General features: G+C 37.1%; 1 protein-coding gene across 3 annotated transcripts in view; it reads right to left on the bottom strand.

Moving 5' to 3' along the window:
• Window positions 1–24,472, bottom strand: part of Fchsd2 (FCH and double SH3 domains 2) — a 210,325-nt gene that overhangs the window by 105,625 nt on the left and 80,228 nt on the right. For all 3 annotated transcript variants that reach the window (XM_035442345.1, XM_027407812.2, XM_035442346.1), the window contains exons 5-8: window positions 16,311–16,455; window positions 9,593–9,726; window positions 4,289–4,343; window positions 2,715–2,843 (exon numbers count right to left, since the gene is read on the bottom strand). In XM_035442345.1, coding sequence (XP_035298236.1) covers window positions 2,715–2,843; window positions 4,289–4,343; window positions 9,593–9,726; window positions 16,311–16,455 — 463 coding nt within the window. The remainder of the gene's footprint in view (window positions 1–2,714; window positions 2,844–4,288; window positions 4,344–9,592; window positions 9,727–16,310; window positions 16,456–24,472) is intronic.

Below are 24,472 nucleotides of genomic sequence, written 5' to 3' on the forward strand. Positions count from 1 at the left end.
TAATTCCTCTCTTAGGTATATACCCCAAAGAAGCACATTCATACAACAAGGACATCTGTTCATCTATGTTCACAGCAGCATTATTTGTAATAGCCAGAACCTGGAAGCAACCTAGATGCCCCTCAACTGAAGAATGGATAGAGAAAATGTGGTACATTTACAAAATGGAGTACTACTCAGCAGGAAAAAAAAAAAAACAAACGGAATCTTGAAATTTGCAGGCAAATGGATGGAACTAGAAGAAACCATTCTGAGTGAGGTAACCTGTAGTGAGACACCATAACCACGCTTCCAAGGGCTGGCTACAGGTGTGCTTGACCACGCCTGTCGCCTTCTCCATCATCTTCAGTAACCCAGTCACAAAAAGACAAACATGGTATGTACTTATTCATATATGGATTTTAGATATAGAGCAAAGGATTACCAGCCTACAATGCATACAACCAGAGAAGCTAGGAAACAAGGAGGACTATAATGCCAATTTTAAAAGTATATACAGAGGGAGATGTATTTAGGTTGAACATAGCATCCCTGATTCAAATAGCTGAAATCCAAAATACTCCAAATTCTGAAGCACGTCTGATCCCATACATTTCAAATAAAGGATATTCAATTTGTCTTTATCAGGTCTGATTTAACAGTAGATACATATAGGATATATAGAATTACTACATTCAATTACTGGCTTACGTTCAGCAAATACATTGTTTGAAATTGCAAATAGTACTCTCTAGAGAAGCCATGTTAGAATGGGAGCTTGCTGTTGGTCTTTGTAAGTTAGTAGCACTATGTAACACCTAGTTGGACCTAAAACAGCTGAAGGTCTGGCTCTAATATTTGGGGAGGAGGGAGGGTGGTGTAAGCAGAGTTGTCTAACTCTCTGATCTCATTATTGTAACTTGCATTATGATCATCAGCAGTCATAATGGGATAGTTGGGATGAAAAGGGGATTCTGAGCAATAAACAAACAAAAGAAAAATTTTGGAGTATGGTCCATAGTCAAGTGACTTCCTACAACATTTGTTATGCCTGGCCTCTACATTCAAGGAAAGAATTTGTAGTTTCTGGACAGAGTTGATCTCTTTACAATAGCTAGAGGAAAAGAACACCCATGCCAGCTGCAGCCCCACTTTTAACTGCTGATCCTTAGCAAACAATTCAACTCAGAAGTATTTGTTGCACACTCATAATAATCATACATCTGAGCCAAGTGTGGAGGCACACGCCTTTAATCCCAGTACTCAGAGGGCAGAGGCAGGAAGGTCTCTGATTTCACGGCCAGCCTTGTCTACAGAGCAAGTTATAGGATGGCCAGGGCTACACAGAGAAACTGTCTACAAACAAACAAACAAACATACAAACAAACGAATCATATATATGAAAAGGGTATGTTGAAAAGACAAAAGAAAAATAGTTTAATATGATCTCTGTGAGTTCAAGGCCAGCCTGGTCTACAGAGAGTTCCAGGATAGGCTACAAAGCTATAGAGAAACACCTTGTCTCAAAAACAACAATAAAAAACTAGTTTAATATTTGGGTTTTTAAAGAAACAAAAGAAGAAAATGGTACATAACTGAAAGTGGGTAGTAGGTAAAATGCTTTTCTCCTCTTCCACTCCCTTTCCTTTACAGCAAAAGTGAAAAATATAGGTAGTACAGCTAGAGAGTAACCAAAATGGATTCTGGGGACAACTATAGTCCATTCTACCTACATTTCACAGTAATATTCAGAGTAGATATATCTTCATATAACTACTAGATATTTTCTTTTGTTTGCCCAATATATATTTCAAAACCATCACATATTAATGTACAACTTGAAGATAAAATTTAAAAATTTTAAATCTAATTTTTTAAAAAAAATAGAAAGCATAGTTGATAGTTAAAATTGTGATAAAGAATTCTGTTTGCTGGGTATGGTGACACACACCTTTAGTCCCAGCACTCGGGAGGCAGAGGCAGGTAGATCTATGAGTTTGAGGACAGCCTGGTCTACAGAGTGAGTTCAGGATAGCCAGGGCTATGTAGCAAGACCCTGTCTCAAAAAACCAAACCAAACCAAACTAACAAACAAAAAAGAAATTCAGTTTACTTAACAGATAGACTATAAAAATACATCTTTTCAAGAAATAATTATTTATGAAAGTATACTTCATAAAACTTACTTTTATAAAAATATTTTTCAGAAAATAAGAATATAACCAAACAAACAAATAAGCAAACACCTATCCTGAACCATCTGTGGTGACTCAGAAGATATTTAAGAGGTTTTATACAGCTTCAATATTTTATTGATTCCACTGACCCTAGTCAGGAAATAATTCAGAAGCAGTTCCCCAACCTGAGTTATTACCTCATATCTTATATACCCATCTTCTTTCTTGTACAACAATAATTGCTAAAAATAATAAATCCTTTTCTGTGATTTGGGTTTAAACATTTTCTTTTTTTCATCTTGTGGTGTCATGAATCAAACCCAGGGCCTCACATACATGCCAGGTCATAGCTAAGCTTTAATGTCAGCCTTAAACAGTTTCTTATACTAAAAATCAGCTCAAAGTTACTAACTAAATCAACCAAACAGCAGCAAGTACATTCCAATAAAATACAAAATAACTATAATACTATAATTCAAGCCCTCATGCTCAATACCTAGTTCATGATCTGGTTTTATTCTTAATGAAGCAAAATTATCACAAATATAACTGCATTACCTTCATAATGTTAACTAAATCTGTTTGATAGTATCGGTCCTGATGTGCATTCGCTGCTGCTAGTGTAAGAAGATAATCATTCCTTGCGTGGGTAGCTTTGGAATTACACTCAGATCGACGGGCTTTTAACTACAACACAGGAAAAGAAAACAAAAAATTAAAGCAAAAATGACATTACACTGCAAAACTCGTATGAATAAATAATGGGTACTGGTAATTAGTATTGCTAATTAATAAAAGAAATCTCACCAAGATTAAAGGACCAAGTAGAAAAAAATTTTATGTATATAAAAAGTATTCATCATTACTAAGAAATGAACATAACTATATATGGAAGAAATATTTTCAAATTATTTTTGTAAATTCCTTCTTTTTTAATTTCATATATGAGCATGGCATCTATGATTCTTGTGCCTCCCCAAGCTCCAACTCTTCCAGTGTCCCTTCCCAAATTCATGATCTCTTCTTTAATCATATGAATTTACAAACATGTATGCATATATACATGTATATTTGTGTAATACACATACACACATGTATTCATAACCAAATGAATACATTTAGCTTTACTTGTAAGTACTTGGTTCCAGGGCTCACCACCTTGGATTGGACAACCTATGTGGAAGCTTGTCCTTTGAAAAAAATGGATTCTCCCTCTTTTAGCAGCCACTAAAGACCTATAGCTCTTTAACTAAAGGTGAGACTGTGAAATTTCCCTAGTCTGTGTTGATGTCAATGGATGTTGTCATTATGTGCTGGACTAGTTCAGGCAAAGATAAAGTTGAAAGCTCATGTCTACAGAACACTATGTAACAGTTAAAAGTATCTTAATTATATAACATGCTTCTGAAACTTTCTACAGAAACTCAAAATATTTTGCCCATTTATTCAGGTATGAAAATAAAAGGGTTTGAAATTAAATACATCACCTTCCAAAGCACTGATAAACCTAGTAGAGTTAGAAAATAGTTTTTAAGAACTACTTAAATTTTTTCTAACACTTTTATGTTTGTTGGAAGTATGTGTGCACATGCTATGCATGTTTGTTAGAGGACAACACACAAGAAGTAAGTTCTCACTTTCCCTTATGTAGGATCTGGGAATTGAACTCAGGTCATAACTTGGCTAAAGATGCCTTTACCTACTGAGTTAACTTACTGTCCAAAAATGACTCCATGTGCCAGAAAAACTGCCTTCTCACAGGAAAGCCAACAAATATTCTACAATTTGAAGGTCTGTATGAAAACTTTGCATCTGGTCCAGAAGGCCTGCTAAGGGTCTCTGTCTGAGAGAAATACATTTGAGAACTTCCTAAAGTCCCTGAAAGGTCTCTCTGAACTAAGAGATAAGAATATCTATGCAGGTAAGAATAGAAACCTATCCTTAAAGTAGTCTTGAAAAGCAATCTGTGCCCAAGTGTCAAATACTGGGACAGAGAGCTCCTGCTTGGGTTATTGACCTTAAAATGCTTTTCCAAGGTAGAAATAACCCACCTCCATCCTTGATAGATTCAATTGTTTACTTTAGAAGCTAAGAGGCTTTTCACTTGTGATATATACTGTTCAAAAACTCACCTTCACACTTGCTTTCTGTAAACTGATTCTTGATTGAAAAAGACTAAGTTTAGACCTATAATAAAAAATAGAAAAGCATATTTAAAAAGAATATAGACTATGTAGTGAAATTATATTATAATTACTTAATTTTAAATGATCTTTTCAAGACACTGTTCTAAAACTAAAAGTCAAAAACCGTGATGGGAGGTGGTGGTGCACACCTTAATCCCAGCACTCTGGGAGGCAGAGGCAGGTGGATCTCTGTGAGTTCGAGGACAACTTGTTCTACAGAGTGAGGACTGTTACACAGAGAAGCCCTGTCAAAAAACCCAAAACCAAAACGAAAAAGAAAAGAAAAGAAAGAAAGAAAAAAATGGAAAAACCAAGAATGATGCTTATTTGCCTTTATCTGTATTTAATAAGCTGGAACATTATCAGAATGCAATCCAGAAGGCTCTGGGATACGATTTATGTTTGCTTGCCAACCTGTGTTCCCCTTCAATTCTAAAGGTATTCTGAAGTTACTAAAAAGGCCCTTAGACTCTGTCTGATTGTTCTATTTAGTCATGTTCCACTCAGCATTGGTATCCTTAATTTTGTGAAAGGAACCACATGTAACCATTAGTAGTAAAAATACATTGGCTTTTAAAAAAATGTTAAGACTAGAGATAACTACACAGAAAAAAGTCAACAGTCAAATGCTAAGTGAATAAACAAGATTCCCAAGACCAGTTTTCTGAAGCTGCAAAGTTTGTCTTGACTGCAGTGTCATGGTGATTGCCATGGGAGAATTCAACACATGTGCTGGCAGCTATGCCTCAATATTAAGTATAGTCTCAGACCACTTGGGATTGGAAAACAAAGCAGTCAGTCTCTGAAGAGTAACAAAAGCAGACGCTTAATTCTAACAAGAGAGAAGAAGTCCAGGGACAAACATGCACTCTCCCTAACCCTTCTCCACTATTGTTTGTTTTAAAAACAGGGTCTTCTGCAGGTGATTTAAGTTTGTGGCTAGATCACTTGCCTAGCAGTACAAAGCCTTAGGTTCAATCAACAGTATTAAAACATGGAATCAAACTTAAGATATTCCTGACTCTGGTTATTTCCAACTTGTCTTATTTATATTTCATGGGGTTTATTTTTATTAATCAGATTTCTATTAATTTTGATTCAGAAAACAAAGGCCAAAGGATTTAAGATTTAAAAAAAGTGCCTATTTAGAGCAAGAAAGACTGTGTTTAAAACATTTTCAGTTCTCCTTTTCCTGTAGACATTATTCAAACAGGCTGCACTGTACCTAGATCTTCCAATGCATGGTTTTAAGTTTCTGACTTCTGCTTCATTTGATAATCTGCACATATTCCTTGAGTAGTAGTAAAGTAATATTAGTGACAAAATAAGACAGTACATGGCAGGGTGCTAGTCAGATAGCTTAGTGGGTAAAAGTGCTTATTGTCAAGTTGTTATTCAAGCCCCAGGACCCATATAATGAAAGAAGTAAACAGACTCTTTTGAGTTGTACTCTGACCTCCACATGCACAGTGTGGCATGCCTGTGTCCATACACATGTGCACACACAAGATAATTAAATACATACTATAAATTTTGAAGGCATCATCTGGGGCTGAGGAGGTGGTATAGTTGGTTACATGCTTGCCATACAAGTATGAGGTCTTGAGTTCAAATACCAATCCTGAGGAAGCAAAGACAGGAGGATCCCTAGGGTTTGCTGACCAGGCAGCCTAGCTGAAATCAGTGAGTTCCAGGTACAATGAGAGGCTCTGTCTGAGAAATAAAGATGGAGAGCAATTGAGAAGACACCTGAAACCTACTCTGGTCTCCTCAAAGACATGCATAGACATGAATGTGCACTTGCATACACATGTACACACACATATAAAGAAAGCCAGTACCTATTCTCAAAGACAGGTATTACAACAAGTAGACAGGATTTTACAAATATACACTATAAAATGAATTATGCTATTTACTATTCCTTACCATTTACTTTTCAAATGTTCATGTTGCTTAGGTTTCCAAATTCAACTTCACAGCTAATCATATCCTTATAACTGCCATCTGGTGAGCAAATGACCCTCAAAAGAAGATCATCAGTCCTAAACTGTCATACAGGAGCAAACATTTGACTACCCACCAAACATGCCATGCCATCGTGTCTAACTGGCTCTTTAGGATCTACACCTCTAAAATGGAGTTCATTATCTCCTTCAGTTGTATCCCTCTTCATTCTGTGATCTCTCCTACAGTGTCTATCACAATCTGGCAAATCATCTATCAATACTGTAGTCCAATCTTCATGCCCCCTTTCTGATATTCCCTTTTCTACTTAGAAAAATCATACTAAGCTTCAAGATTCTGCTCAAACATCACCTCCTTCCTTCCTTCTTTCCTTTTTTGTTCATTGGTGTTTTTGTCACAGAACCGGAGGTATTGATAGTTGTGAGCTGCCATGTGGGTACTGGGAATCGAAACCAGGTCCTCTGGAAGAGCATTCAGTTTTGGGGCCATTTCTCCAGCCCCCAAACATCACTGTTTCTATAGAGATTTCCTTTACCATTATGAAAAATCTTTCATGCTTTTGTTAGTGTTTTTCAGATTATTTCTATAAATAGTTACTAAATGAGTGATTTTAGGCACTTTATTTCTTTGAGTTTACTGTGAAAGAACAAATCATTCATAAAATTATATTTAAATAAATACTCTTACTCTAGTCTCAAAATTCAAGGACACAAAGCTTACTTGGTGGTACTCATTTCTATACTCACAATACCTAAAATAAAGTACTAATTCAATGAGCACTGAGTGAATGAATGAAGAAACTAGGTTATTTTTTAGTAAAATTAATTTCTAGAGAAGTTTCATATTGACCTAAAATGTCTTGCTTTGCATTTCAGCCATGAAGGCAGCTCTGGGTGCTCAACAGTCAGCTAGGCTCTACCAGGAAGTCAGCTAGACCTTTCAGGAAGTCAGTCAATGTTTCTTTTTTACCCTTTGCATCATGGCTAGCTGAGGTATTTATATAAACTCTACAAATCTAAGAATGCTCAGGTCTAGACTTCATCATAGGGTAAGAAATAAGTTCATAAAGTTCACTATGTCTGAGGAGCTTTTTTTTTTTCCAATTTAAGTTTCAGGTCAAGACTAGAGAGATGGCTCAGCAGTTAAGAGCACTTATTCTTGGAGAGAACCTGGTTTCAGTTTCCAGTAACCACATAACAGCTGACAACTATTTGTCTCTTCTTTTACCCACACACACACTAGTAATAATAATGATGATGATGATAGCAGCAGCAGTAGTAGTAAATTAAATAAAAAAAAAAAGCCTTTTAGGTTTTAGTGAGAAGATAGACTCGGTGAGGTTCATAAAATAATTACACACTAAAAGCAAAAAATAAAATAAAATAAAACCAAAAAGTGAAATTTGGGAAATGTTAAATGTTTCCCTGCAACATTAAAAATGTGATGAGCATTCATCTACCATCATTTTGAACTAAATTAAATTAGGCGCCTACTTTTTTTTTCTTTTTTTTTTTTTTTTACGAAATGAAATTGTTTAAATTTCTTGCAGAGAAGAGAACTAGAGTGAAAGAAACAATTGACTTCAGGACATGATAGGGCAGCTGTACTCATGAACTCAGAGAAGCCTGCATAAGACCCCCACAAGATTAAGTCAAAATTCTAGTGTAAAGGGGGAAGAGGCTCAAGAGCCCCAATTCTGATGAGCTTCTGGGGTGGGAAAGTCAGTTTTCTTTAAGAATATGGCCCTTGATAGTTGACAGCACTCCAGTAAATAGACCAACACCTATAAATACATTGGCAGTATGCTGAACTTGTGGGTTATTAACAACAAAAAGGACATGACATTGTGAGGGGATAGGAGGTTAACATGGATGTGGGAAGAGTTAGGAGGAAGAAAGGGAATGAATACAAGAAAAATATATTGTACATGTATATAAAATTTTGGAAGATTCAATAAACATATTACATTAAAAATTTCTTGCATATTAGAAAATGCTAGATAATAATCCCTTATGCCAGGAAGTACAGGAAAAGAGCAAAGCTGTTTTGATTTCATGCCAAGGAATTCAGATTCTCAGATTTTGCACAAGCAGTAGAGTGAACATGAGTCTTATCGCTCTTGCTCACAGAAGTCTTCCGAATCCAGCTCAGCAACACAGGTGGTGGTGGCATTGGTGGGCTTTTCTCACCAATGCAAGAAATATTAATAGGAGTTTCTTTCTGACATATACTCTACAACTTGTGTTTAGGACAAGGAATTGAAATCATTTTCTCTCTCCCACCTGGTAAGACTAAATATTTTAATTCTTCACACCCAGTAAAATCTGTTTATACAAAGGCCCACTGCTCTATTCTAGGAGTTCAGAGGTCTGGAGCAGTAGCCTTTTCTCTTCAGAGCAGTGACCCCCCTTTCTACTTCCTTTATTTCCTGTGTACCAGTTTTTTTTCAGACTAGCCACCTGAACAAGACTATAAAGCTGGACCCCAGCCAACAGGAAAAAGACACTGCCACCACCTGAGATAAAAACCAAATACACTTCCTTTCTTGATGTGTTTGCTCTTCCAAGCATAGATGCTGTCAAGTTGTCATTGGAAAAGTCTCTACTTTGTGTGATTTATACCTCTTATAACTAACACATATACCTGAAAGTGGAATTAACCAACTGCTAAAAGCATACATGTAAATGTATATATATTAGATTTCATGTAAAAAACAAAAAACAAAAAAATAGTCCTTTAGAAAAGCACTTGTTTACTTCAATGACATGTGAGATTCACAGAGGTTTTCAACAGTTAGAGACAACATGATAAACCCTGGATCATCATCATCATTATCATCTTCTTCTTCTTTTTATTTTGGTTTTGGTTTTTCAAGACAGGGTTGACTGTGTAGTTCTTGCTGTCCTGAACTCACTATGCAAACAAGACTGGGCTCAAACTCATAGAGATCCACCTGTAAAACACCAGGCTCTTAGACCCTGATTGGCAGACAGCATTGCAACTTTAAACTGTAAGTTCTGAAGTCTGTAAATATGTTTATTTATTCTCTTTCCTTTTTAAAACTCAATTCAATTATCAAATATCCCTATTTTGCTATATTAAAATAGATAAAACTAGCCAATAGAAGAAAAAATATGATCTACAGCACAATATACACGGAGGTCAAATGAATCCAGCACAACCTAAGAGCAAGTCTAGACCTTCTATTAAGAGAGAACAAAGCATTGACAAAGATAACATTTATTTGCATAGTTGTTTTCTTAGAAATGCTAAAATACCTACTTTGCTTCAATGTCAGCTTTCTCTCTTACTGCATGAGCCATCTGTTCAGTCTCAAAGTACTTCTTTTTGCCTTTCGCTAAATCTTTCACAGTTTCTTGTAATTCTGTTTGGATCTTTGTCAACTGGTCCACACACTGTAAAATACAAAAATGCAATTACATTAATTTTATGTTTTAGGCATACAGAAAATGAGTTTGTCCTAAAGACTGTGCAATATGCATTCAGGTTGGCAACTCAGGAGAAAAATCAGCAATTTATTGTCCTTGAATTGCAAATTAAAATCTGGGGAACAGCTGGTACTTCTATCTCAAGTATTGTACCAAATAGTGTTACAGTTTGCCTACCCATCATTCTTTGGAAACAACCCCAATGCTGCTGCTGACATTATGGTAAGGCTAGGAAAAGCAACTATGAAAAGACATGTTGCTGCAAATATCTTGACAATAAAATAAAAAGAATAAAGCAATTTTGCATTTTTTCATAATCTTAATAAAGTCTACTTTAAGTGTTAAGATTAAAGGAGTTAAAGTTACTACAAAATCTACTATGGGAGCTATAGAGATAACTCAGTGGTTAAAAACATGTACTACTTTTGTACAGGACACTAGTTTGATTTCCAGCACAGGAACTGCATAGCTCACAACCACCTGTAACTCCAGCTCCAGGGAATCCAACTTCCTCTTCAGGCCTCTGCAGGCACCTGCTGTATTCATGTGCACATCCTGACATATACATACATGATTTAAAATAAAGTACTATTTTAAAGAATGAAGTCTACTATGTAAAGGACTTGTACACATTTTTCTACAAATGTTTAAACACTAAAATTGAAATACTTTTTATTAATTATATCAAGTCAGAATTTAACAATGAACATATTCATATTCCTGTTTTGCTATTTACTATCTAAATCTTAAAAATTTTGATATTTTGGCTTTATTTTCAGCATTTATAAAATACAATATATTCCTATTGTTATAAAATCAACTGGGACAATATTGGATATGATGGCAGTTTGTAATCTCTAAGATGCTAGAAAAATATCAGTCTCAATTGATTATTTATGTATGTCTGTGTGGTGCTAAAGGAGTGCAAACTGAGGGCCTTGCAAGCTAAATATATGCTTTACCACTGAGCTACTTTTACAATTATTTCAAGGATGGTAAGTATATTGTAATATAAAGGGAAAGATATGGGTAAGTAGGAGAATAGCAAAAAGCTTTAAGTTACTATTGCTCTTGTTTTGACTTATAAGCAAATGTCAGCATACAATAAAAAATTATCTGGGCAGGATGTGGTAGCACATGCCTATAATCCCAGCAATTGGGAGGTGGAGAGAGGAGGAGAATTGGGAGTTCAAAGGCAGCCTCAGCTACATAGTGAGGTTAGCCTGAATTGTCTCAATAAAACAAAACAAAAACAACAATAACACAAAACACCTGAAGTCATGAATACACACACACACACACACACACATACACACACACACACACACACACACACGTGTAATTTTTGGGATTTGGGGGTGGGAGGTTTTGAGACAGGGTTTCTGTGTAGCTCTGGCCATTCTGTAGACCAGACTGTCCTCAAACTCAGAGATCTGTCTGCCTCTGCCTCCCAAGTGCTGAGATTATAGGCTTGTGCCACCACTACCCAGCTATAATTTCTGTTATCAAAGACACTTAATAATTGCAATGTGTCTATGTTTATCTCTAAGTACCAGACAAAACAGAGAAAATTTTAATAAGAACATGAGCTTAAGTTTTTTATTAGATATATTCATTTTGTTTTATGTGTAACTATATGTAAGTGCATCTTGCATATGATTACTGCCCTATGGATGTCAGAAGAGGACATCAGATCTCCTGGAACTGGAAGTTACCCATGGTTGTGAACCACTATGTAGGGGCTGGGAATCAAACCCAGAACCTCTACAAGAGTAACAAGTGCTCTTAACCACTCCAGCCCACAGTACATGAGCCCACAGAACACGAGCTTTAAAATATCACAGAGAAGCTGGGCATGTTGCTGCATGCCTGTAATTTCTGCAGCTGGAGTCTGAGGCAGGACAACTGCCACAAAATCAAGGCTAGCCTGGACAATAGTTCCAACCCAGCTAGAGGTATAAAGTGAGATCTTGTCACAAACTGAAAGATAAAAATAAAATTTAAAATGTTGCAGAGAGAGTATTTTGAGTAAAAATTAGTTCTGATAGTGAGAGAACAACTTGGATGAGTCTATCTCCTCACAGTCAGGTACGTATGCAAGTTGGCAAAGCACATACAGATGATGTGACTGGAAGACCTGGGAGAAAGGATGCATACCCAGATGAGCTTTCCACCTGGCTTTTCTCTCCACTTACAGCAGTTACTAAGTCATAGCACAAATACTATAATTAGGGCTGGTGAGGTAGCTCCGTGGGTAATCCAAGCTGATGGCATAAGTTTGGTTGCTGGAACACACATAATGGAGGGAGAGAATGGACTTCCATATGTGCTCTCTCTCACACACACACACATATATATATATATATATATATATATATATATATATATACACACACACACACATATATATATATAATTTCAACATTTTAAAAAGGCTATAAACAGACATTGATTGGTATTACTCCTCTACTCTGTAGAGAAAGCTTGCCCAAAGAGCAGGAATTTATAAAGCAAAGACCCAGAAAGAAAGGCACTGCAAAGGAGCAAACAAGTCCAAGAAACCTAATACAATTTCCCTGCATTAGCTGACTTCTAAAAAGCATGTGTGGAACAAAACACCAAGAAATCCAGTAAACAGTAGCCAAGGGACCAAGCGTTCAGCAAATGTCAGAGGGTCAGAGCAGTGACATGCTCTGAGAGGATGAAGGGTGCAGTCCAAGTCTTGTCAGCAGAAAAAGCAGTTTCAGTTAAGCCCATAGGAGTAAGTAAAATAAAGCAAGCCAGAAAAAGTCCCAAACCAGACCCTAGTGGAACAAGGGCTAGAATTCTGTCAGCTTGTCAAACTCCATTCTCTTTGGCAGAGACATCCCAGACCTACCAAAGTTTTTATTCATAGTATCCAGTACACAGTAGGCCTAAATTACTGAGTTTGATTCCTGGGACCCACATGATGGAAACCAAGAAAAGATGCCCAATAATAAAAAGTGACCAGTATGACTCATAAAATAAAAGGGCCAGGATCTGGCTCAATGATAGAAAGCTTTCCTAGCCCCATGTTCAACCTGTAGTATTACCCCCCCCAAAAAAGGAAAGAAATATTTAAAGAAGAAAACACAGAATAAAATAAAAAAATTATACCTGAAACATAGCATCTATTTTTTAAGTGAGTCAAAAATTATAGAACTGAAAACTACATTAAGATTTATTTAAAGCCGGGTAGTGGTGGCACATGCCTTTAATCCTAGCCCTCAGGAGAAAGAAGCAGGCAGATATCTCTGAATTCAAGGCGAGCCTGGTCTCACAAAGCGAGTTTCAGGTCAGCCAGGACTGTTACACAGAGAAACCCTGTCTCAAAAACCTAAAAAGCACAAAGAAAGGAAATCATTGGTAGTGGCTGAATACTTTGTCCACCATGTTTCCTTTGAAAGTGATCATCTTTGGTGAAGACAAGCCACAGGCATTCTTACACAAATGTGTTAAGGCCAAATGATATTAGATGAGTGCTCTAGAAAAATAAAAATTTATATGCACACATATAAATATTTAATATTGACTCTGGAATACTGAAATCATTTTTGGCCTACAGAATGATGATTTTTTTAATTAAAAATCAAACAATGTATGACTCCCCAAAAGCTTCTACCTTAAGTAATTTACAATTTTCTCAAGTATTAGTAATTTCTAATAAAGAACTTTATCAGGTATCATGGTAAAAAAGGACACAATTTAAACATCTAATTTCCACCCCAGGACCTAACACAGTTTTATTTCAGGCTAAAAAGAAAAAAAAGAAAAAAAAAAAAAAAAAAAAAAAAACTAGCCAGAGTGAGAAAATGTGAGAGGCTTTGACAACCCAGGGAAACAGACCTGACTTCCCGCAATGCATCAAGAACTTGGGAGGACAACCTGAGTTTATATCTCAGTATTTCCAGATGTTAGTTACATGACTCAGGGCTTTTAATCCCTTAGTTTTAGTTTCTCATCAATAATACAGAGGTTAAAATAATGTAACTACCTCAACAGGTGACATTTACAAACTAAGTTAAGAGCGACAAAGCATAGCTTTGACACATAGCAAACTTTTCATAAAAATGATATTCAACAATGACATTTTCCTATCAATTTTTAATTGAATCAAAGTAACAAGTCCTTTGAAAATATTTACATGTGGTTATATAATTAATCTTTGGAGGGGGTGACAAGTATTTTTTGTATGTGCTAGGTCGGCCTTGAACTGACTTTGTAGCCCAGGCAGCCCTCAAATTTGCATTGTTTCTGACTTGGCCTTCTGAATATCAGGGAGTGAGTATAGGTATGTAACAACACATCCAGCTATTCCTAAACTAATCACTAGTCCTTTTGGGGGGTTGAGGGGTGCAAGGGGTGACACACAATCTCACTCTGTAGCCTTGGCTGGCCTGGAACTCACTGTATATAACAGGATAACCTCAAACATAAAGATCCACATGCCTGTGTCTCCTAAGTGCTGCTATTAAAGGCATGTACCACCACTCCCAGCTACACTAGGCTTCTAAAAATTAAAGTAACTAGTGCCTTTGACAAAATGTGTCAATTTCTTTAAGTTTTCCAAAATGGCCCAACTTTAAATTAAGACTGATCAATGCAAACTTTTTCAAGACTTAGTGGAATTAAGAATGTTAAGTACTTTAATATACATCAAACCAATATTGTATAACTGTGTGGATGTATTTACTTGAGCAATTTGAGTGGTCTCACTCTATAGTCCTGGCTGGTCTACAACTTGCTATGTAGACCAGGTTGACCTTGAATTAACAGAAATCTGTTTTGTCTCTACCTCCCAAGGACTGAAATTAAAAGTGTGCACCTGCTAGCTCAGTCAGTAAAGCATGGGATTCTTAATACCAGGGTCGTGGGCCCAAGCCCCACACTGGATGACAAATGCTGTAGATCAGGTAAGGGTTCACAAGGGTCTTTGGAAAAAAGATGAAGGGCACCTTAAGGATGATTTTAGCCTTTCCATACTCAACCTATCTCGGACTGAAATACTTTCCCTTAGCCCTGGGCTTATTTATTGCTATCCAATTTACACCTTTAGCAAGTTAATTTCCATATCCCAAAACATCTTATTCAAGCTTCTCAAAGTGACAATGCCAAATGCATTAGTAAGGAACACCAAGGTGTACAGGATTTTTCCCAATCAAGTTTTGCACAGGCTTTGCAACGTTGGGAAATCTCGGACACAATTTACATACTTCAAAAGAAGGTATTGAAGACAAAAGGCAGATTAAGGTTAGGCACCAACATTACAGAATCAAGCCAGCTACAGCTCTGTAGGGGGTTCTCCTTACATGTACCACCAACCCTGACATAAGTGAGATTCCTAAGTAGTATTTATTTCAAAATTTTAGATTATACTCACCTTTATCAGCTAACAAAACATTTAAGTTAAAAAGTAAATGTTATTGGGTGGTAGTGGCTCTTGCCTTTAATTGCAGCATTCGGGAAGCAGACATAGGTGATTCTCTGAGTTCAAGGCCAGCCTGGTCTACAATCAAGTTCCAGGACAGCTAGGGCTACACAGAGAAACCCTGTCTTGAGAATCCAAACAAAGAAACAAACAAAAAAGGCACATGTTGAAAAATCCTAAGAGAAGGGGAGAAGAGGAGGAGAGAGGAGGACATGAGAGAGCAAGAAGATCAATCAGGTCAGGGGAAGAATAGAGGAGGGCAAGACAAGAGATACCATAATAGAGGGAGCCATTATAGGTTTAAAGAGAAATCTGGCACTAAGGAAATGTCCAGAGATCCACAAGGTTGACCCCAACTAACAATCTAAGCAATAGTGGAGAGGCTACCTTAAACGTCCTTCCCCAACAATGAGATTGATGACTAGCTTATATGCCATCCTAGAGCCTTCATCTAGTAGCTGATGGAAGCAGACACAGAAACCCACAACTAAACATTGAGCTGAACTCTGGAATCCAGTTGTAGAGAAGGAGGAGTGATGAGCAAAGGGGTCAAGACCAGGCTGGAGAAATCCACAGAAACAGCTGACCTGAACAAGGGGGAGCTCATGGACCCCAGACTGACAGCTGGGAAACCAGCATAGGACTGATCCAGATCCCCTGAGTAGTCAGTATGGAGGCCTCAGGAATCAATGGGGCCTCTTGTAGTAGATCAGTATTGATCCCAAGCAAAAGAATGGACTTTGGGAGCCCATTCTACATAGAGGGACACTCTCTCAGCCTAGACACACAGGAAAGGAACTAGGCAGTGCTCCAAATGATATGACAGACTTTGAAGATCCCCGTGGAAGGACTCACCTTCCCTGGGGAGCAGAAAGGGGATGGGATAAGGGGTCAGTAGGGGGCAGGGGAGAAGGGGAGGGAGGGGAAACTGGGATGGACATGTAAAACAAGCTTGTTTTCAATTTAAATAAAAAAAGGGGGGAAATGCTACCCAATGAACACATTTTTTAAAGCTCTAAGTTTTAAACACAATTATAACATAATATTACTGATTATAAGTATTAAAATACATATAACAGAAAAGAGAAAATAGAAACAATACCCGTTTTAGTTGCTGTTCTTTTAAGCTTCTTACTGTCCTTGCAGGTTCAGAAATGAAGTTTTTATAGTTTTCACATATATTGATCCGAGACTGGGCTACCTGCATTGTTCCCTCAAGAAAAGATTTCCAAACCGGATACATACTCCTAAATTCAAAGAAGGACAGAAAAGTATTAGGCAGAGAAAATAATGGGGGAAATTGGCTAGGTTTAGGTCACTAGCAGTGACAGAATGACTATCTTATTCATTACTGTAAATTTATCTTATGTTGTCTTGTATGTAATATTTTAGCACATGTGCACTGAATACATTATTTCTATACAACTCATGGGTAGGGAATTTTTTTATTAATAATGGAGTAAAAAGAATACAAACATTGTAACTTGAGACAAAAAACTATAAAGTAAATGAGTAATGTGAACTTTCAACATTATGGTCAATTTGTATTACTTCATTATTGGTAGTTTCCTATTTTACAGGTAAGGAGAGTAAGGCTCAGACTTAAGAAAATAACTAGGTCACTCAAGAACATGATAGCACTAAAATAAAGATGAAGGCTAGATACTTCTAAAGCATATTCTCTTTCAGTTACATTGTCTTATGTAAACCTACTCAGTTGGAAAAACTACATCAAAAACAAAATCCCCATGTGCTTGAGATGCCTATTTTGTCTGAAAATGAAAACAGTGGTGGTCTACATCTGTCCCTGCTGTAACATGTCTGGCCAGCATCACACTGTGCTCTGGAGGTGCTCCAAGAAAACCCCATACCTTGCCTGATACTGTGCTGAGAACCTCTTGGTGAAGCCAAGGAATTATTCATCTTTTACTTTTTCTAGCCAACTTCCTTTACAAACCATTTTTTTCCTAACTTACCAAAAGCTTCATTCAGTTCTAAAATTTCCTTCTATTTTATAACTTGTAAGAATGAATGGCACTTAGATTTTAAATGTGAAATACTGAATTGATTGATTTTAATTTTATTTTCTGAATTTCCTTCATATTTAAAAGATTTTTTCTACTACAATGATAGGATTGTACAATACATAAAATATAAACTGATGATAGTATTAAGGTAGAAAAAGAAAAACCCAAACTAGTTAAGGTCAGCCTGGTCTAGACCACAAGTTGCTGGTCAGCTAGAGCCACCATATAATAAGACCCTGTCTCAAAAACCAAACCAAAGCAAGCAACAAATAAAAACTTGATAAAACTATGATCTCCAACCAATGAGTCTTAGATATTATGATCTCCAACCAATTGAGTCTATAGTATACTCAATTGGTTCAAATATGAGCATATATTTAGGTAAAAATATATCACTTACCTCTTTGTAAGATCCAATGTTTTGTTTTGTTTTGGTTTGGTTTGGTTTTGGGTTTTTGAGACAAGATTTCCCTGTGGCTTTGGAGGCCACAGGGAACTAGCTCTTGTAGACCAGGCTGGTCTCGAACTCACGGAGATCCGCCCGCCTCTGCCTCCAGAGTGCTGGGATCAAAGGTGTGCGCCACCACCGGCTGGATAAGATCCAATGTTTTACATAAGCATAAAATCATGGGTAGATTTAATACAATAAAACTGGTGTCTTCCATGGACTAACAACTGACAAGACTCATAATGCAAACTATCATGCAGTCAAATAGCTGATGTTTTCCCTTAGCACTGAGGGGAAAAAAAGCAGTACTATTCTTAACAGTTAAAAGTTTATACTCCAACATATTTCTAAATTGTAATGTAAATGAACAAAGAAACTATGGTATAGAAAGGGAGAAATGGAGGAGAATGAAGTCCTTTAGTGTACAGCCCCTTCCCTTACTTCACTGCTATTCATAATTCAAATTTCATCTTAAATGTAACTTCCTTCAGGAAGTCTCATGATCACCACCAGGCCAACCTTGAGGCTCAACCAAACAACCTAACTCTGTTAGCCACTCATGGCTCCAGCATTTTTCCTTCAACAAATATTTTATTCCTTGGCAAGGTGGCACACATCTTTATTCCTAGCACTAGAGAGGCAAAAACAGGCAGATCTCTGAATTCAAGGCCATCCTGATCTACAGTTGCAAGTTCCAGGAGAGTCAGAGCTGCTTAGAGATTCTGTCTCAAAACAAGACAAACAAAAAACCCACACAAACCCAAACACCAAAACAAGTATTTTTATAAAATTGCTTAATTATATAAAAATTAATTAATTTTCCAACATAGTGAAAACTCCATGAAAGAAGCAGGGGTATGTATGTGCTTCTGGACAAATGTGTTGCAAACACAGAATAGTTGCAACAGTATGTGAGAAATGAATAAGTGAATGTATGTCATTTGAAATGCAGAATAAAGAGAGATCTTTTCACTAAATTTTTTTGAAATTACTAAATTTCCAGCAGTAAACATATCCTGAATAATGAGGTCCCTGTTAAAATAGAATTCAGATACCAGTCAAACACTTGGGTTTAAGTTTTAGATTTGTCTGTTTGTTGTTTTGGGACAAGTTCTCATTCTATAGCTCTGTCTGGCCCAAATTTCACTATGAACTTCAACCCAACCATGAACTTGGCACAATACTCTGGCCTCAGACTTTCGGAGTGTTGGAAATTAGCAAGATACATCACCGTGCCTGGCTCAAGTTCATGTTTAAGCAACACAGTCATGTAGCATACCTCACACATTTTTATTGCCCCAACTTACTAATAAGAAGGTGAAAATACCAAGCTTCTAAGACATTACTCTCATTGGCTCACTCTGCCTCACTAGTTACTCTCTCTGTCTTTTGCTAGTTCCTCTTTATCTTCCAGCCCAATAAATGGTAGAGTGTCCCAGAGTCTATCTACATGTTCTCTTGATATTAATTCATTCAGACTCCTGCTTTAAATACCATCACTATGCTGACAATTCCTGAACTTTTAAGCCCTCTCCAAACAGCTTCCCTAAACTTCAACTACTGATTAAACATACTATATTTACAAGCATCTTATAGCTAACACATCCAAGAACAAATTCTTGATTTTCCTAGACTCAGTTCTGGCAATCTATTTAATCTCATCAATGGCTACTGAAACACTTTCTTTTTTCTTTCTCATCTCACAAATGTTTCATCAAGGAATCTTGTTTGCTTGAATTTACAATGATCTCCAGCATTGTCCCCATCTGCTTTAAGCCACTATCATTTTGTGCCTGGATTAATGTAAAAGTCCCCTAACTGACCTCTATCTCTGTCCTGTCCCTACAATACATGGTGACTACTTCAATATAAATATCATAAAACTGAGCAATTTAATACTGTCAGGCAGTATCAGTATCAACTTCCTTGTTATTATACTATACAATCGATACATAGGATGCTGCCATTGAGGGACTTGTAAAGAATGTGAGTGTTCTTTATATTATTGGTGGGGTGTTAAATTACATTTACACATTGGGGTATTACTCGACTTCTTGAGTTTACTGTTTAAAAATGGAGCTTACTGTGTAAAAAATGACATCATGAAATTTGCAGGTAAATGGATGAACTAGAAAAAAATCATCCTGAGTGAGGTAACCCAGACCCAGAAAGACATACAGGTTATGTATAGAAGAGGTGTCTAGAGAGTACTCAGGGATTTCCCTAGGAGGGTGAAATAGAATAGATTTTATGGGTGAATCGGGGGCAGGTGAGGGAGGAAGATAGGTGGAAGGAAGGGGTGTGAGGAAAGACAGTTGGAATATGGGGGCACCTGGGGAATTGTGTGGAAACCTAGTGCAGTAGAAAATTCCTAGAATCTATGAAGGTGATTTGAATAAGGACTCCTAGTAATGGGGATATGGAATCTCAACTGGCCATCTCTTGTATCCAGGCGAGGCTTCCAGTGGTGGGACTAGGTTGCAACTGAGTTGTTGGCCAAAGGGGTTCCATGAAAATCCCCAAACAACCCAGGTTGTTGGTAAAACAAAAGGTCGCTCTCCACAAACTGACAGTGGGGTCCCATCACCAAGGACAACATCCATACAATTCATTGAAGATGAAGCCCTCATCCCTATGTTCTAGTATCTTTGGTGCGGGAAGGTACTCTATAGGCTACTGAAAGAGAAACATGGACAAACCGAGATGCAAAACCTTTGACCTACAATCTGTCCTGCCTGCAAAATATGCTAGGGTGAAGGTGTTACAGAACTTGTTGGAGTAGCCAACCAATGCCTAACTTGACTTAAGGTCTACCCCACAAGAAGGAACCCATACTCAACATTGCTTGGGTAACCAAGATCAGAAACTAGATAGCCTACAGACCTAGGGGAAAAAAAAAAAACAATACTGGTCTTACAAAATTTTCTTAATAAAATGATTCCTAATGATATTCTGCTATAATCATATATCACTTCCTTGTCCAGTCAATATCAGAGAGGCTTCCTCTGGCAATAGATGGGAACAGATGCAGAGAGCCACAGGCAGGCGTGGAGAAAGTCTAAATGGGAGGATTCCATCGAACCCCTCCCCTCAGAGCTCAGAAAAGGAGGGAGAAAGATTACAAGAGCCAGAGGAGATGGAGGACACCAGGAAAACAAGGCTGTGTAAATAAACTCACAGAGACTGAAGCAGCAAGCACAGTGTCTACATGGGTCTGCAATCTGGTCCTCTGCATATATATTATAGCTGTTAGCTTAGTAATTTTATGGGACTCCTAATTGTGAAATCGAGTGGGTCTCGGACTCTTGTGCCTGCTCTTGGAACTCTTACTCCTGATGGGTTGCTGTGTCCAACTTCAATAAAAAAGCTTTTACTTAATCTTATATTTTATTTTGTCATGTTTGGTTGTTATCTCTTAGAAGCTTGTTCTTTTCTAGAGAGAGACAAAAAGGGAGTGAGTAGATCTAGAGGGGAGGGGAGGTGGTAAGGAACTGGGGGGAGTAAAGGAAGGGAAAATTACAATCAGGATACATTGTATGAGGAAATCTATTTTCAATAAAAGAAAAATTTAGTTAATTAGAAAAAATTAATACAGAAAACCACTGATCTTCCCAATGTCTAGAAATCTAATCTCCTACAAATGGTAAATTCACAAGATTAACTTACACAGTAAGGGATAATAATGAGTGGTGTTTTGACATGTAAATCTTCATGTATTACTGTTCCTGATGGGGGGGAGCAGGGCTATCCTAAGTCAAGGGAGAAGACCAACTTGCAGCCTGCCTGACCAACTCAGACACACACCAGGGCTTTGAGTTGGCACTCCCCAACATCTATCCCATCTGTGGCCTGCACATGAAGCACATGAAGGGACTGATCCTATGGAACCATAGCCACAGGATCTCCATGACTCTGGGAAGCAGCAGGATATCCGAGAGGAGTTTTGGTGAGGGTCCAGCATTGATGGTGTACCAGAAGCCAGAGGCTTTAAACCTGACCAACAACACATTACAAAATGAATATTTGCAAGTAAAGCTGTTTGGACAAAAGTGTATACTGCATAACACACAGCAGCTCCTAATGTCACTAAGATGAATGATGAAGCGATAGTGACAGGAAAGACAGAGGATGGAAGTGGTTTTTGTTTGTTTGTTTTTAATCAATAATCTTATTTGTATTTTTTAATTTTAATTTTATTTTTATTATTTCTTTTTTAGTTTTTCTTGGGGGACAGGGACACTACAAGGGTAAAGAGTGGGTAAGGAGGGACTGGGAAGTAGGATTGGGGTGCATGATATGAAATTCCCAAAGAATCAATTTAAAAAATGCTAATAAAAAAAGAAGAAGAACTGCAGCAAAATTGAAGCTGAGGCACTCCAGAGTTAGAGAACCAAAGACAAAAGGGAAGCTGCTGCAGATAAGACACAGGGAATTTGCAAGCAGGCCTCTTCATGGCTTTGAATATGGTAAATAGAAATTTAAATTCCTTCTGTTGGCAAGGATAAAAACAAAAGATTTCCAAGCAGCTGAGTAGTGGAAGGCCTATTTTACAAAGACATGAAGACAGTCATGATGAAAAGGTAAAGACAGTTTGCTGCTGCGCTGTAGCAAATGGAATTGTGAAAGGAAGCAATCATGGGCAGATAGGAACAGCTTCTTAATATTCCAGAAAAGAGAAGATGAAATCTAGAGAAGTGGAAGACATCTGAGTTTTTGTTTTCTAGGCTGAAACATATTTTCTAATAAAAATATTAGTGCCAGCTTACAGACAGTATTTATTTATTTTATATGCATGCTTTGTCTGCATGTCTGTCTGCCCATAAGAAGAGGGCATTAGATCCCAAGGGACTTCTATTATAGACAGCTGTGAACTGATGTGGGTGCTAGGAATTGAACCCAGGACCTCTGGAAGGGCAGCCAGTAAGTACCAAGGCATCTCTCCAGCCCCTACAGAAAATATTTAAAACCAGGATTGGTTACGGAAATCTCTGAAAAGCTGAGGGGGCAACCTGGAGGAGCACTGACAGTAAAAGCACAGAAAACCTACCTGCAAAAATTACAAAGAATACCCCCAAAGATAATATTACAAAGGTCTGGTTTTCAGATCAATGGTACATGCATCATCAATCTGGCAAATGGAATAAAGGACCAACCAGGCATGCTGATGGTAATGAAAGACTCGATTAATAGAAAAGAGTAATTACAAATAACATTTGAAGAAACATAAAAATATATTGATAAAGAATTTATGGGAGACAATTTCTAAATCACCATTTTAAATGCACTAAACCTTTATCCAGAATTTCCTTCTCTGAGAATTTTCCCCACAGACATAGTCACACTTTCATAGTGTACAAAGATGTATTTGTGAGCACAGGAGATTTAGTCACTATAGCATTATTTATAATAGTAATTAACTGCCAACAGGGAAATGAATAAGAGACATGGATCACCCATACTCTGACATTAAAACAACTATTAAAAAGAATGAACACTGCTGTAAAAGTCTGTCTAAATTAAATTTTGTGTATGTGTGTAGGCATATGCATATTTGCTGACAGACGTCTATAGGAATTTATGTAAATAATAACTCTAGTCCTGCTAAAAAGAACAAAGCTGTATATATGGTCATGAATAATTCACATAAAAAAAAGGCAAAAGAAAAGACTACATGCCTCTTACAGCAATTACTCAATGGAACGAAGGTGAGTGGGATGATTCCTGGGAAAGAAGAAGCCAGACTATGTACTGTTTATACTCTTCTATACTATTTAACTAATGATAATCATATATTACTTTGAGAAGAAATTTTAAACTAAACCAAACTATAAATTAACTGAATTAAACAGGAAACTGAAATTACTAAAACCAAGTAAGCTTCAAATAAATAAATAAAAATTGGCAATTCCATTCCCAACAGATACCTCTACAAGACATTCTGACACCCAAGGCTCAGAAAGGGGGTGAAAGATTTCTAAAAGGTAGAGGATCATGGAGTTCTCTGGGAGACTGTCTTCTATGAATGTCAGAATCTACACCCATAAAGTCTCACCAACATGACTGTCTAAACATGAGCTGAGTAAGGACAACACCAACAGATAAGTAGATATAGGCAACACTTCAACCCTACAAAGAATTTTGGGCAATTAAGGCACACTCAGAGCTGAAAAATAATCTTCCCCCGGAAAGCTCTTTCCTTGCCTGGTTATGTAATAACAAATAATCATCCCTGAAAGCAACCATAAAATAACATTATAAATAAACCATAAAATAACCAGCTGTATTTATATATTTAGGAGTATATGTATATATATACACATATATGTATGTAGCAATAGTTAATGAAAATAAAGCCAAGAATTTGAAAGAGATAATGGAGGGGTATATGGAAAGGTTAGAGAGATGAAAGGGAAAGGGGAAAAATGTAATTGTATTATAATCCCCACAAATAAAAGGAATTAAGTTTCTTAAATTGGCAATTGCCATTCTTACCCTCAATTCCAGAATACCTTCACCATCCTCTCAAAGTGCCTAAGTTAAAACTTCTGGGAGTAGACATTTTACTACCACCACAACAGTTGGGAGCTCAAGAGCAAGCTCAGAAGATGCCTCTGAAGGAGAAAGTGGCTCTGGAAAAAGGAGGAAAAACAGTACAGCCTCTGGGAGCCACAGTGTTAGCAAAAAGGCTCAGAGCCCAAAGGTGGTGCCAATGTAGTAAGGTCAAACACATTATGCATGAAAAATGTGGCAAAATTATGGAAGCCATGGAAAAGGTAAAGTTGGAAAGAG

Source organism: Cricetulus griseus, chromosome 3 (assembly GCF_003668045.3).
Source record: "Cricetulus griseus strain 17A/GY chromosome 3, alternate assembly CriGri-PICRH-1.0, whole genome shotgun sequence".
In the NCBI taxonomy this organism is placed as follows: domain Eukaryota; kingdom Metazoa; phylum Chordata; class Mammalia; order Rodentia; family Cricetidae; genus Cricetulus; species Cricetulus griseus.